The 16,015-nt window shown below is 39.0% G+C and overlaps 1 protein-coding gene across 1 annotated transcript in view; it reads left to right on the forward strand.

The window, feature by feature from the left end:
- The window catches only part of heg1 (heart development protein with EGF-like domains 1), a 29,417-nt gene extending 13,912 nt beyond the window's left edge, over positions 1–15,505 (forward strand). Inside the window, exons 2-13 of the mRNA XM_088930329.1 lie at positions 3,207–4,586; positions 6,001–6,105; positions 6,972–7,094; positions 7,651–7,754; positions 8,628–8,686; positions 9,156–9,316; positions 10,112–10,246; positions 11,096–11,138; positions 11,248–11,285; positions 11,385–11,472; positions 12,529–12,706; positions 13,562–15,505. Coding sequence (XP_088786455.1) covers positions 3,207–4,586; positions 6,001–6,105; positions 6,972–7,094; positions 7,651–7,754; positions 8,628–8,686; positions 9,156–9,316; positions 10,112–10,246; positions 11,096–11,138; positions 11,248–11,285; positions 11,385–11,472; positions 12,529–12,706; positions 13,562–13,705 — 2,558 coding nt within the window. The 3' untranslated portion in view covers positions 13,706–15,505. The remainder of the gene's footprint in view (positions 1–3,206; positions 4,587–6,000; positions 6,106–6,971; positions 7,095–7,650; positions 7,755–8,627; positions 8,687–9,155; positions 9,317–10,111; positions 10,247–11,095; positions 11,139–11,247; positions 11,286–11,384; positions 11,473–12,528; positions 12,707–13,561) is intronic.
- Positions 15,506–16,015: the final 510 nt, after the last annotated feature.

Below are 16,015 nucleotides of genomic sequence, written 5' to 3' on the forward strand. Positions count from 1 at the left end.
AAGTTTGTGGCCGACCGCATTTTTGCTAATAAAATGTTTCGTTCCGCAGTTGATTGCGATGTGAAGTGTTGGTAAATATGCTGGCTCGGAGAGGGGAGGAATTGCAGTGGGGTTTTTTCTTGGATTGATTGAAGACCTCTGCTCTGTGGCTGAACCCTGTCCCGTCCCACGCAGTCCAGGCACTGCCGTGTTTTACAGCCAGGATGTTTTTCTGGAGCTCCTGGCTTCATTGTCTCTCAGACCCCGGCAGCTTTGTTCTGATGGAGCCCTGCCCGTACGCTTCCTCTCAGCACAGTCCTGAAGGCTCCAGTGCGTTAGGTGGGGACTGGAGCCATATTAAGCAAAGTGACCTGCCGTATCCAGTTTACATGATGCTTCGGCATTGAAATATACAGAAGCCCTTCGCTCTTTTCATCTGACTAACAACAGGACTTGATGTGATTCTTTCCTTATCAAATGCTCTCAGAATGTGCAATCCGTATTTTTTCTACGTAGTCATTGTGCTCTTCTGCAAGGTATATCAGTATATTCAGATTACAATAAAATACCCTTGTTTTATAGATACTATAAGATAATATGTGATTTGTTTTCTAATTCTTCATTTGTTTTCTTATTCTTCCCCAAAATGAGACTGGAATGTACTGAGAATAGGACTAATGGATTTCTATAACAACGTGGGACAATTTGCAAAATTCTACACAATATTGTTTGTTGGGTCTTGTTTCCTGAAGAGGTGGCTCTGAGGTCTAGGCAAGGTGCTGCCCTCTTTAAATGCATTTCAATGGGAAATCTGTCTTTGACAGGATGGGTGTTGGAGGCCACTCAACTGAAACTGCACCCACACAAACCTATTGTGTAAAATTTTCCTTTACAGAGTTTTCTGGGGTGGAAAAACAAACAGTAAAATGCTAATTTAAGACCACATTTTGCATCACTGAATCCAGTACATTGTCAAGCTAGTCCCTTTAGTTTATCATTGCTGACTTGTATTGAGACACATAATTATCCCTTCCCTTGTTTTGTGTTAGAAAATGAAACCTATTTATATTCACATATTAATAGATAGATAAGACTTTATTGATCCCGAAGGGAAATTGATGATAGTAATTGATGATTGATAGATGAAGTGATGATAATATTCACATGTGTTGCCTCAGTGATTCTTTATCTGAAGATGGGAAATAACAGAGAATTGCAAAGTATTTTTTACCTACAAATCTGGCATCTTATTTCATCCTGTGCTGAGATCTGAGTTGGAATCCGAGTTGTACCAAGTTGGAATCTTACCAACACCTTAACAAGTTCTCGAGTATTAGAAATGGTCACTTCTGCTTCAAAACAAGATGAACGACACTGATTCAGAATCCTGACTTTAGTGGAGGTTTGTGGATTCTGAAAGAAGTGATGTTTTATATGAAATGAATCCATGTTTGAAATTATATATAATTCTATTAAAATCATGCAGCGAGGATGTTTTAAGACCAGCTCCTGCAGGGTCAGCTTTAGGAAGGAAACTTGAAATCCCACTGCACCCAGTAGCCTCCATTTTTAGGGCTCAAGCTTTTGTTAGCTTAGACGGGCTTGGCTGCCAATTGTTCTCCACCCATAATCATTACATCCGCAGCAACTACTCAAAACATTCCGAAGCACAGAAGCTGGTGATAAGCGATAAGGAATTCGAATAGGATCACACGCCCTCTAGTGGTGATTCAGAAGGCTTGCAGGACACCATACAAGTAGAAAGAATGTAAAACTTGGAAGTACTATTTTCACAGTAGTTTTCACTGTAGTTTAGTCTTTTTATACCCCTCTTTAAAATAGCATTATTTTTATTAAGAATGTCAAACATTAATTGTATGTGTGAATTTCCACCAGTTGAACATAAGCATCACTTGTTTCTTACATAATCAGGCAACGTAACTTCCTTGAGTCAATACATGAGAACTAAGAAGAACACAAGAACGTCTGCAAACAGGAGGACATTTGCCCCAACCTTGTTTGGATTTTAGTTGGCATAGGATCATGAAAACTACTATTTTATGTGAAACTTTATCAAATGGCTTCAGTCCTTGAAAAGTCCATTGAAATTTTATTTTATCCCCGACTGGAATAATCTTTTTAACTATCTTGCTCTTGGTCCTTCTAATATGTTTTTATGAGCTTTTTTGTTTTCTTAACTGGACCCTTTTCTATTTTGAATTCCTTTTATAATGTGTTTCTTCCTGCTTATGTCTTCCTAATTAATTTATGAAGCCATTCCAGCCACACCTTTGTAGTCTACATTTTCTTCCCTGTTCTGTGCATCGAGCAGAATCTTTAAACTGGTGCCCACCAGTACTCTACCGAGTTCATATCAGTCCTGCCCCACTGTACTTCTTTTGAATTCTGTCTCATCTCTGTCTCTGTCTCTTCACAATCACGTGCCTGGGAGCCAGACCTGAAAATACAGCCAGGTTGCTGTTGCAAGTGGTGTTGCTGGACCAGTAGGTGACCATTGCTCCTCTGTATCAGAACTTCCAATCCACTGCTGTAGGAGGCGCTGTCCTCTGGATGACATGTTACAGCCAGGTCCGGCCTACTAGATCACTGCAAACCCTATAGCACTGTTCCTAATAGAGCTGCTATCCTTAGTGTCCAGGCCTGATTCCCCCTTAATTCAGTTAGTGTTGCAATTTCTTAGTCCGCCCATGAGCTGCAGTGCAGTGGATCTGCAGCCTCACCCAGGTGAAAGCCGGACTTCAGGGCTGGGTCACGTTGGGCCCCTCATATTTGCAAAGCAGTCTGGGATCCTTCGGCCAGGAAAGCAGTATATCAGACGCCGATAATTATTGTCTTGGAAATAAGGAGTGAATTTCATAACGAAAGACTGTGTTTGACTCCCTCTCCATCTTTTTGTTTCCTTTTTTCTTAATCTGATGTCTGAGAGCACGCCGGTACGTACATTGGGAGCTCTCATTATTGAACGAAGAGCTTGCCCTCTGTCCTGCCTGGGCTCTTTCGGCCAGCCCTCAGCATGTGAACAGTGTGTTATGTGTAGAAGCACAAATCCTGTAATCAGTACTTCTCACCAGCGTTTAAGACATGTAATGAATGCTGTCTGTGGTCCAGACCACACCAAGAATAATTTGCATTATTGCCAAGTCTGTTTTAAGGAGGTTACTGTTAAGATCCAGCTTCCTCACATATTTCCTGTTCCTTTTTTTCAGCCACTGAACACAGTCCTCAAACTGATGTCCACACAGGAACGCATCTGGTGGAATGGAAGTCCCCTTCTCGGACAGACAGCACTTACATCTCTTCCAGGACTTTGTTGTCTTTATCCACGAATAGCACCTCTCCTTACGCTGAGGGAACGCAATTCTCAGATCATTCCCAAACGAACACCGGGAGAAGCGAACCTTGGAACAGCACCGAGGGGGACCTGACAACATCTGAGCTGACGTCCACTGGGCCTGAGCACAGGCAGAGCACCATGGGATCAAGACACCTCACCACCAACGTCTCCAGCGGTGAAAACCCCAGCACCGGCCCTCCTAATGTAACTCATCCGTCTTTACCCACAACATCAGACAGTACCCCCAATGCTACTCCACCTCTCAATTCTTCCTGGAGTATCACGGAAGATCCAGAAACGAGCAGCTCTGCTGTCATGTCTCAGAGTTCTCCCTCCTCCTCCAAAACTGGGTTCTCTTCTTCCTCTTCCTCTTCCTCTTCCACTTCCACTTCCACTTCCACTTCCTCTTCCTCTTCCTCTTCGTCCGTGCCACCATCGTTGTTTTCCAATTACAGCGTGCCATTTACAAACAGCTCATGGGCAGATGGGGATCGCTCAGTGACGTCCATTACCCATAGTCTTACTGACACTGACACTTCAACTGGGCCTCCGCTCCCCAGGACAGATAACAATACAGATGGAAACCAGTCGCTCCCACCAGAGGATGTTACACATGCAAGCATAACCACAGGCCCACCATCACGAACAGAATCGGAGACCACAGCGAAAGACCCCTCCACTGAAATTGGTTCGTCTGAATCCTTAGTCACCAACGGCTCTGTTACAGAGTTGTTCACTTCGAAAATGGAAAAGGTGGAGAAAACTACTGTAGAGAACCCTCCTACAACACAGAAGAGCATCACCGAAAGGACACCTCTGACTGAACAAGACACCCAGGTGATCATGACTTCACCCCCGGTAACAACCCGTTTCTATGCGCCAGGCACAACAGAGGAGACTCGGACGATTCAGACGGAACACAGTACCTCCTGGGCCACAACTTCCCAGCCCCTGAGCACAGACTCAACCTCTCAGCATCTCTCACCAGCAAGAACTGAAGGAACTCACACTCAGGTCTCTTTGAGGACTAGCGTTCGTCCTACAAATGTGTCAACCTTGGTATTAGAAACAAGTACTGCTACACCGGGCAAAACACCAGGAAAAACTGAACAAACGACAGGTTTTTACAGGAGTACTATGGTGAGCAGTACTGTTACATCCACATCTGCAACTGAGAAACTCACTGAGAAAGCAACCACAATCGCCCAGCTTACAAGTACAACAGCTCCAGCAACTACGACACTTCCACCAGGTAAAGTCATCTAGCTTGGCATGTTTCTTCAGGGGGTGCCTCACCTGAAATCACATGACTGTCATATGAGTTCTAATATATTAACCTGAATATTGATACCTACTAAATCATATTGGGAGACATTTCCTTAATTGTCAGAGGTTTTTTCCTTACCTAAAGCTGAACTTCCCAGTTAGTAATATAACAGCTCCATCTAGTGTTGTGCCACAATAAAATTTCACTTCAGGAATTTAGATGGTCAATAAAATAGGCAAATATTAAACTGGCATTCCTTTTGCCTTTGTTATTGCTTTCTTGCATTTTGTAGAAGGTGTACATGATATGTCAATCTAAGACTTTTTTCAAAATGGTGCTTTTTCAAGCTTAGTTTATTTAGTTAGAGTTATTTTTACATGCGTGCATATTCTGTACTCATACTTAAAATGCAATCTGCTGGGTGTAAGAAACTTAAATAGGTTCTTAAATTAGTAAGATATCAGTGTTAAGTAGCCTCCTATCACTTTAAAAAATGTTTCAGTTATTAACATTTTACAGTGATTCAAGAATATTTAAGACTGTGGCAAAATATAAATTAATTGTGTTCAAGACAATGTGTAATTGAAGAAAAAAAACGATTTCTCTCGACCATAACCAGCATGAAATTTAATTAAATTTTCCTCTTCTGGTGTCTGAGTAAGTGTACAAAGGTTAAACAGCCATTATGATGTATTAAAATATCAGCCTTTCTTTTTTGTGTTGGTCTGTACAGTATAAACACAAGAAATGTTGCAGTAGAAATGTCAAGCCTGGTAGTGTCTGTAGATAATCCTTTTTATTGGTATGGCAGATATAAGATACTGCATATGTAAACTACATAGAATTTGGCTCATCACGCAAGGTGTTTTACAATTACTTTTCTGGTCTCCACTTGGCAATTGCATGTGTTATGAATAAACCATACGGACACATTAGCCGGAACCTCAGCCATGTCAGATAACTTTAAAAAAATGTTGCTGAATGAGATAAGAAGGCTGAGAATTGCTGTGTTCAATATTTGTTTGAACGTCACTGTCCTGGAATTCAGTCAGAGGAGCTCAGAAGCTGCACTGAGGCTCAGATGTGCCTTGATTTGCCACTTACTGTATTAGTCCCAGTTGTATTCTGATTGGACTGTTCAAGAGGCCAGCTTCAGGATGTACTGTAGCTTAGCATAACAAGCAGATCACAAACAGGCCTACATCTATGAGCTGGGATTTCTCCCACTTCCTCATGGGCTCCCATCATTCCACAGTGCTTGAGTATTCAGCCCTGAGACAGTTCCAGATGGGTTTCAATAGATTTCGATACTACCACAGCCTTTAACGCTTGCCCTATTGCTTATCACAACAGAATAGATGGGTCTTTTTTCTTATATTGTCTCTTTTATTTTCAACAGGGAACAAGTGCCAGCCAAATCCTTGTGCAAATGGTGGGAAATGTAGTCCTGGAAAATCTCACTGTATTTGTCCGTCGTCCTGGAGAGGGGATAACTGCACCGAAGGTGAAGTCTTCCTGTTCAGCACATAGAAAAAACCCCCAAAGTAAACCTGTTGTTTTTATCAGAATTGCTGGCCATTGTAACTTTTCGTGTGTTTAATTCAGATTTAGCCCTTTCTGTGAAAAGTCTCAAACAATGATGTGAGAAATCTAAGACATATATTTTAAAAAAGGTTGCAGTATCCTCTTTTTTCCATGATGCATTGCTTTGATCTGCTTTTCGCTTGTAAGCTGAGAGAATGCGGGGAGAGAAGCTGAAACCATATTTTTTTCTCGTTAGGTGAAGGAGAAAATATTAAGTACCTTAAATCTTCCTACAGATGGATATTTTTAATTTGAGAAATTTACTTTACCTGTAGCTCCAGGATTGAAGTTGCAGACATGGTGAAAAGGTATTTGGAAAGTAAACTGAAAGCTGGTGTTCTAAAAGGCCAACTTGAATGGCCACCAAACTAACTGAAGCTTTAAGTTAGAAATAATAAGAAATAATAGAATCCTAACAATCAAACTGCCATAAGGAAAGCTTGACTGAACAAAATTAAAATTGTACTTCAAATCTTACACTGCCTACTTGACTTAATATCTGGAGATGCTTAGTAAAGCAAAAGATGAACAAGACAGATCAAAAGGAAACAACAAGGCAAATGTTCACAATCTATCCAAATTAGATCTCAAATGTGAGTTTCAAATGTACCTCAATGAAATATTATAGCAACAGAAAGCATTTGGAACAATTACAATCCTGCAATGTCTGGTGAACACTGTGCCTGTGCAATGTAAAGACGGGATTGGTGCAGACTTTACACTGGTCTGCAATCTAAATGTATTACTAGGCCGTTTAATCCCCTCTTCCACTTATGTCCTGCTCAGATGTGGATGAGTGCGTGTCCAGCCCCTGTCCCTCCGGCTCCACGTGTGTCAACACTAAAGGCTCCTTCACCTGTGAGTGTCCCCTGGGCTACAGCTTGGAAAAAGGAAGGACATGTAACCGCGGTAAGACAGAAGCACCTGCTAGACTGAATGTACAGAGCTTTCATAATGACAAGTCTTCGCTGGATGAGATATATTAAGTGCACCTGAGCAAAAGCCCTGCCTTTAATCCACCTCTTGGAAATAAAAATGAAAATACTTCACAAAAAGAATTAGGGATGCCAACTTATTGAAAAATATTACTGTAAAAGTAATTCCCTAACGGGAAACTATGCTTCACTTTTGTAATAAAGTAAAGTACATTATGTGAAGGGTCATAAAATACTTATGAAATAAGGCCTTATCATAGATCACCAGTGCTTAAACAGCTCAGCTGTAAATATTACTTTGCAGTTCATCATGTTCATGTTCAAGGCCTTTGTTAACAAATCTATTGTTAATTCAAATATTTTTCTAGCAAAGTTAGAGGTGCACGGTCCCTTCTTATACTAGTTTAATTTATACATTAACATTAAGATGACTAATCTCCACTACTTTTGAGGTGTATTCTCTCCATTGCTGATTACTATGGTGGAGAGTCTTTATTTCGTTTATTTCAATTCTGCAACTCTTTCCATAGCAAAGACTTTTCTGGGTACCTTCACGGTCAAAAATGTGCACCTAGCGAACACAACGGACAGACGCTTTGATGAGCATGAAATGCAACGAGAAATAATCCAAATGGTAAGGCTGGTTTTGACTTCTATGCACTTTGAGTTTTCTAGTGTTGAACCTGCCTAGTAACGGTAGGGTGTCCTTCTTTTGTGCACGCTGTCTGCTCTTATAAAGCAGTTAATGTGAAGTAAGGAGCCGGGTGAAAGGCAGTTTTTTTAAACAGGGAACACAAAGCCTCCATAGTAAAATTCAAATCCATTTCTGTTAAAAAAATATCATTTAATTCAGACCACAGGTTAATCTAGCTCATAATGTACAGTTGCAGAGTGCAGCATGTGAGGTGCAAATGTGTTCAACTGTGTGTTTTTTATTATGAATAATTTCCCAGTCTCTTAGTAATGCTGCAATGCATTGCTCTATGTCCCATAACCCTCGTATTCCTGTTGGTTAAACTGAAGATTTTCAACATTAGGACTGATGAAAGTCCATCTAGATTTTTAAATGGCTTCCGTCTAGAAGAGATAATGGCCGCCTCATCATGACTAGAAATGCAACCAAGAGGCTGAAGTCTGGCCATTCATGTTGGACCTGGTGATGCCCAATTAGTAGGCAGGAACCCTCTGTAACGTTCTGTCCTCCTGGTTCGGGGCAGGTAGGAGGATGCTATTGAGGAGCTCAAAGAAACACCCCGTGGCATCGGGTTTTGTTCATTCGATGTACAATTAATAATTAATCAGGTCTTTTAATTTGTGAAGTGTAATGAGATTATAATTATTACCTGTTTGATTTCAGAATTATAGGTTCAGTAGAACAGAGACTGTACTATGCTTCTGTTTCCTAGCAGAAGCCACTAAATTGGATGCAAATATGTAAGTGTTTTACACGTGTCTTAAGAAATAGGGTATATAATCTTAATAATCTTAACATATTCCTTTTTTTCAGCTCAATGCATCACTTTCACTCTTAGGGGGTTATTCTAAGTCAACAGTTACTGTTTCAAGGTATGTTTTGTTAATGAATAATCTTCATTTTATTTAAACTTGACTGTGCTTAACACAGAAGCTGTGTTAATGGTTAACATGCTTAATACATTTTCCAACAGGGTATCGAAATGTGGTCAGTTTCTCAGATTTTCCTTCTACAAACTGAAACTGAAACCTATAGTTTTTATTGTAGTCTCAGGCCTGTTAGCTTCATAGCTTTTATTGTCAGTGATGTTACTTATGTTTTGACAGCAGCACAGAACATTATTTACTCCTGGTTTATTCATTTAAAAAGGTGCAAGTTTGCAATTTTCAAGGAAAATGGGAAAATTATATAAATAATAGTAGAGGTATCCCTGAACATGCACTACACAGTTTATGGGTTTGAATTAAAACTGCAATGATTTGTTGCAATTGTACACGTTTAAGACTTCTTAACATTGCATTCTAACAAAAATATCTATATGTGATTTGTCTTATCTTTAAGTGAGGCCGACGGGATCCGTTGTTCTGCTGTGAACATATTCTCAGTGACTGCTAATGTCACCAGTGTGGATGTGCTTAGGAATATAAATGAATACCTGAAGAACTGCTCTCCAGCTACAACAGGGTGTTGCGTTGTTCATCGGTGCAGCCTGTCCTACAGAGGTAGATCTCTCTTGTTTTTACCTACGTCTTCATTAACACTTACACAGTGTAATCAGTAGGTAGTGCAGGTGGGCAGCTGCGTCAGCATGCGTAGGCTGCAAAGGAACAAGTAAAGGTTTATTCCCTGCTGAAAAGAGAAGAAAGAAAACAGAATGTTTCGGCTGTGCAGCCTTCTTCAGGAATAAACTTTAACTTGTTCCACAATCAGTAGATGATGTTATATGAATAAGGAATTAGTTAAGAAACAGAAGATTTGTATGAACATTATAATTTATATCAAAATGCATTATGACTGCACTCTATATTCTTTTTTAATCAGTTTTGCAATAATTCAGTAAATCTTTGCTATGTTGCCCATTGACTCTGACCTCACTTACGTTTAAGTGTTTCATTTCACCAAAATCACAAAACACTTCACTGTGCTTAAATCTTCTACTGGGTGTCAGGCTTGGGTTATCCACCCCAGTGTCTTTTCAGATTATGAAAAAGAAACTGGGATAGATCATCCAAGCCTGACAAAAGAGAACATAGTGTATGAAGTCCGCCCTGTTCAGGTGGTTTGGAAACTCAAATGAGTTAGTTAGGAATTGTGCTCCGCCTCATTTCTGCCTCAGCATGAGTACTCCCCCTCAGAAAAAAACCTACATACAAGGTATCATTTTCATTTCTTAGAATTTATATTTGCTGGATTTTAGCACTATGCATGAAAAAAAAGGTACAGGTAATTAGTTGCGGGTACAATTCAGTATAGTGGATGTTTGAAACCCAAACCCATATCCTGGTTCTGTTCTGCAGCTGACAGTTTGTGTGCCAAAAATAATTCACGGTGTGACACTGAGAGGTCCACATGCAGTGACAGCAGTGGGATTGAAGTCTGTGAATGCCTGCCAGGATACTTCAAATACAGCGCTGAAGATTTATCATGCAGAGGTATGGCCGTCCTCAGAATCTACAGGAGGTGCACTCCATTTACCTGATTAACTGTTTCAGCTGCTAGTTATCAATACCTTATTAAGGTTTCATAGATAGATAGTTGTACGTAGTAATAAGACATCACATACTGTATGTGTTGTTAAATACAGTAATAAGGAGAACTTTAATGCGGATATCATGCTTTGTTTTTTGATAAATCTTTGGAAAGTATTTAAGCTATTATTAACTATTAACTTTCATTAAACAATAATAAAATATCTTTAATGGTTTATTAAAACTTTGAATATATTGTTGCTATATCTTGTTAAATATCCAGTATATGAACTACGGTGTTAATAGGACATCTACGCACAAAAGCATAAGATTTTAACTGACGGATTACAAGGGAAAAGGTTTTTTATGTGTAATTACCAACAGTATATAATATCACCATCTCTCAGTTCTTAAGGCATCGGTTTCCTCTTATAGTCTTTGTCCTCCTGTACTATCAGCTGTGAGAGATATAGTGAACACTTGAAACATTTCTGAACTCATAAATAAGTGTGAAATGTGAATAAAGTGAAAATACATGTAAAGTCAAACTGCAATTTGACCTTAAAAATGCACAGATGTGAAGTTTGAAAGACATGTATAATAAATGTATGGTTTTGCAGATAATCCAGGGAACTAACCCCATCAGAACACACTGCCAAGAATTGTGCTTGCATTGCTTTATTGAAAACTATTTGAAAAATAAAATATGAAAACTGTCTGTAAGAGATGTAACATAGAATGCAAATTATTTTTTCAAGTAAAAAAACAAAATGCTTCTTGTCTCTTCATTATTGTCACCCTTCTCTTTCTTAGCCTGTAATGATGGTTATAAACTGGAAAATGGCACCTGTGTCAGGTAAGAGGAATGATTAGAAAAAGCAAATTGATAAAGATGTGTTAAACATAAAATGTTTTATTACAGAATTAATGATGTAGGAGGTAAATTATATATGCTTATATTGCAGCTGTCCTTTTGGATTTGGAGGATTCAATTGTGGAAACAGTGAGTAAGCTCTTTCATAATTAGCCATATAAACTGTGTGGAGTTTAGTCTATTAGATTACAGTACATGTTTTGCAATTGTATTTTCTCTTTTTTTCAGTTTACAAACTTATTGCTCTGGTCGTATTCCCTGCTGGAGGTGGCTTGCTGTTAATTTTGTTAATTGTTCTAATAGTTACCTGTTGCAGGTGAGTGTAGCACCTCTGACTTTTACTTACAAGTTACATTAATTCATTGTGAGGGATTTTTGCTCATAGTGGGTGTGTAGTTCAGGGCACATTTGTATCTGGGTGCCTGTATCAGCAGCTTATTACTGAGATCTGTACTATTTAAAGTGCATATGAATATTTACTTTATAATCCATTGTTAAAAATAATATCAAATGCAATGCCTAAAATAGTCAGTTGCCTAGGGAGAAAAATGCTTTATTTCTGATCACATTTCTGATCGCTGTGTTTTTTCAGGCTGCAGTTATGTTACATGCTGTAACTATTTTTATGTAGGTTTTACACATAAAAGGTTACTGAATGATCTTTGGATCTTTGGACATTGGTCTGCTTCATCTAGTTATGTTGAGGTCATTGCAAAGGGGTGATTTAGATAAGGCTGTTTATGGAAGGGTACATAAATAGACTTACAATGAGGCTTCTGTAGCTCATATAAGACAAGGAAAACCTTACAGTACTGTTGATTCCTCTTACTGACTGACATTTCTGTAGTACTGGAACAGCTCTTCCAAAACAAAAATGCTTCAGAATTTCAAGATTTAACTAGTGTGACTTTGTACAGTATTCCTTGTCTGTACGTTCTACATGTGTAAATGTGTATATCTAAAATACATCGACGTTACCTGAAAATAAGAAAGGGGCATCATGCTTTCTGTATTTAAAAACTTAACATTGGACTTAATGACAATGAGCCAACTTTCTGTCAAGAAGAAGATATGAAAACAACTTGAGGCACTTGCAGTGCACGTTGTCTTTACCAGATAAATACTATTCTGTTTCTTCAGAAAATGCTAATAATTAATGCGTTCAATGTTTGCAATATTATCTAATTTGATTCTAAAAAGAATTTATTAAGATGTAATTTAATACACAAAATCAGTTCACTGCTTGAATATTGTAAAGAAATCACATTCAAGGCAATTAACACAAGAAAAAAAGCTCTTCAAATATTAAAATCCAAAACCCTGCTTTAAAATATTTCTTACAGGACATTATCAATTCTCTTACTGTTCACAGGAAGGACAAAAATGACATCAGTAAACTAATCTTCAAGAGCGGAGAGTTTCAAATGTCTCCTTACGCAGAGTATCCAAAGAGTAACAGAATCTCCGTGGAGTGGGGGAGAGAGACGATAGAAATGCAGGAGAATGGAAGCACCAAAAACCTTCTTCAGATGACTGACATATATTATTCTGTACGTATAGTTTTTAGATATTGCTGTTGCTGTTTATCAGTATTGTTCCGATATGCTGGTTTCACAGTACTAAGTACTTTGTTTGTATTGAGTTTTCCTTTAAATGTTTTAGCTTCCTTTTGCATTTAACTCCAATAACCTACTGCTAATTATTTTTCTCTTAAAAGAAAATGCAGCAACATTAGTGCCTCCTTCCTTTGCCTCGGAACTGCAGTGTGGTAGTGGAGTGTGTCATCTGAAACGAACCCACATATCCACTTAGAAATTGTTTTGCACAGGATATGACCAGGTGATCACAGAATAACAATATTTCCTGCTAAAGAAAATGCGTTTGTCAAAACTACCTAGCTTCAAGTCTCACGTTAACTTCTCCAACAACTTTAAATCAATTGTAATATTTACTGACTTTCTTTATTTCTGCTGTAATTTAAATCCAGGTAGTACTTTTGTAGGTTTGATTATTACAGAGTGGCCGCATTGCAAACAGTGGGTATATTCTTGGAATCAGACCAGATGGCCCGAATACGTTATCTGCATCATGTACCTGTACAGTATATGCATCTGCATCACACTGCAAAACAAAAGAAAATGGTAAAAAGAATGTAGAGCTTAGTGAATTTCTATCTTTTGGGTTGTCAAGTTACAAAATAGTAGTGTACATTTTTGGTGCATGTACAGCGGTTTACAAAGCATTTGTCCTCTAATTCAGAAAGACTTTTGACAAAAATGCCGAACTTCACTAAATTGCAGTGTCTGCTGAGAAGCCGAAAAAAACATCTACTGTACCACGGGAAAACAGGTACTTGTGTACAGAAATTCCGTTTCATTGTTTGTTTGTTTTTTTAAATGTTGCAGCCCGCTCTAAGAAACCATGAGCTGGAGAGAAACGGACTATACCCTTACTCAGGACTGCCCGGCACTCGCCACTCCTGCATCTATCCCGGACAGTATAACCCCTCGTTCATCAGCGATGACACTCGGAGGAGGGACTACTTCTAACAGCGCACAAGCCTGCGGGGGGGGGGGGCGCCACCGGTCCCTGACTGAGCCTGCAGCAGGTCCAGCGCAGCGCCCGATCGCCCCGGGGGGGGGGGTACAGCCCCGCTGGAGCGGTTCGGTTCCGCTCCTCGGTGACACACCGCGAGGAAAGAGCCGAGGAATCGGCAGCACGGATGTCGCCTATATTAAAGACTAATTTCATTAATTTAAGCACGTACTCGCTTTATGTGCTTTTTAACTGTCGAAGGAAAACCAGTCCTCAAAACGACAGCGTGGTGCCGTCTTCCTTGTAATATTACAACATGGCTAACTTATCTCGAATTCGGTCTCGGATTCCTCTTCATGTGCTTCTGTCACACATACTGTATGGACAAATTTATTTTACAGTGTAAATTGTCTGGTTTTTTTTTTGCCATTGAAGGTATTTATGTGCATTATCAACGTTTAATATAAATGTCCTTTTCAGCGTAAAACAGATATATTTTAAAAACGTTTTTCTCTCTGATGATCAGAGGCGTTCTTTTTTTTACCGCACTGTAGAACCACTCGTACATCACGTTTGTAATTTTTTCCGCCTCATGCCTGTGATCTAGTAGTGCCTACTGTACGTCGATGAACTTTTCCACCTCCGAACTACTCTTGGCCTGTTTTAAGGTTACTGCAAAACAAAACTTTATGAGGCTCCAGTTCTTCAGACATTACAAACCATGAATTGTGAAAAATGATCTGATTTACTGACTTTCAGACTTTGAGCCCAAGACAGATTTGAATATAGTATCCATGATCTACGGTAAGCAATAAATCGCCCTATTGAGAAATTTCTGTTGAAATTCTGTTCAACCCCCTGTTGAGGTTGAACAGAATGCACTCGTGGCAATGTTTGAAAATCTCACTGAGGGGTAAACCTGGTTCTGTGTGGAAAATCACAACCCACCTATCGGTCACCCTTAAACCATCGATTTAAGGCTGTAAGAAGGGGAATGTAAGAAAAGCCATACTGTATGTGCCATATCAGTTACCTGCTTTTTATTCCAAATTTTAGAAATTAATTATTATAGAGTGATCCATATACCCTATTGGGTTGTGTCTCTCCAGATTTGATCACCCCTGTTCTAGTTAATTTGGAAGGGGTTAAATCTTACAGTACTTTGTGCCAAAGAACAATTTTCCATGGTCGATATTGATCGCATGCTACAAGGTTGTTAAATACCTTTGGCAGTCATCATGTACAGTACGTTAAAAGGGCAATATTTACATGTTCAGGGAGATTTTGAATCAGATCACAAAGGCATCTGCAGTAATGAAAGTACAGGAGTCGTAAAAGATTGACGATTTCCTCTTTGCTTCAAAGGTTGATTTCGATAATCAGATAGCTGTGACCTGCTAAAACCTGCGTTTCTCCACACAAACCTTTTGCTAAGGGTAGATATTTGGAAACAGTGTGAAACTAGCCTTGGATATCTTACTCCATCAGTCCTCTGACTGAATAATTGGCTGACAATAGTTCCATCTCTTTCCTTTCATTTTCAATTAAATTACGTCCCTCCCTTCACTTAGACATGGGTCAGGCATTTTGTTAAAAGCCACTGTCTTATTTGTGTAGGTGTTTTTACTCTCCATATCACATATCACACTAAAGAAAATGTTTATTTAAGATATACTATGTTAGTCAAATGTTTTTATTTGACAAATCTAACTTTTTTGCTGTTGTTTACTTTGATAAGTTATCTCCCAATTAATTCTGGCGTTCTAGTCAGAAATGCATAGTAAAATAAAATAAATGCAAAATGTTAAATAAAAGTGGTGCTGGCTGTCAGTTAATTTCTAGACTTATGTGCATTGTGTTAAAAATCATAATACCTTCCTCCATCTTGAAGCTTATTGTTGCTGTGATGTCATTATTTGGACTATTATTCTTAAATCAAAAGGACAGGAAAAGCATTTGCTTTGTCTACAAATGGACCATTTGGAGTACAGTTTCAGGAGTTACTACAGCCTAGAACCGTTTCTGCTTCCTCCACTGAATTAATTGCGCATTCATTTCATAATCCAATTGCACCATCTGTTATGTTCAAATAGATCCATATCTACTGTGTGAACATTTAATGGAGTAGTTCAGGTGGGGAGCTGCGTCAGCATGCGTAGGCTGCAAAGGAACAAGTAATAGGTTTATTCCATGCTGAAAAAAAGAAGAAAGAAAACGCAACGTTTCGGCCGTGGAGCCTTCTTCAGGTTTCAAAGCAAGAAAAGGTTCTTGAACTCTTTATCGCCTCTAGAAAGAGAGTCAATTTCCGCCTGGTTTGTTACAGT

This window comes from Atractosteus spatula, chromosome 13 (assembly GCF_055471065.1).
Source record: "Atractosteus spatula isolate fAtrSpa1 chromosome 13, fAtrSpa1.hap1, whole genome shotgun sequence".
NCBI lineage: Eukaryota > Metazoa > Chordata > Actinopteri > Semionotiformes > Lepisosteidae > Atractosteus > Atractosteus spatula.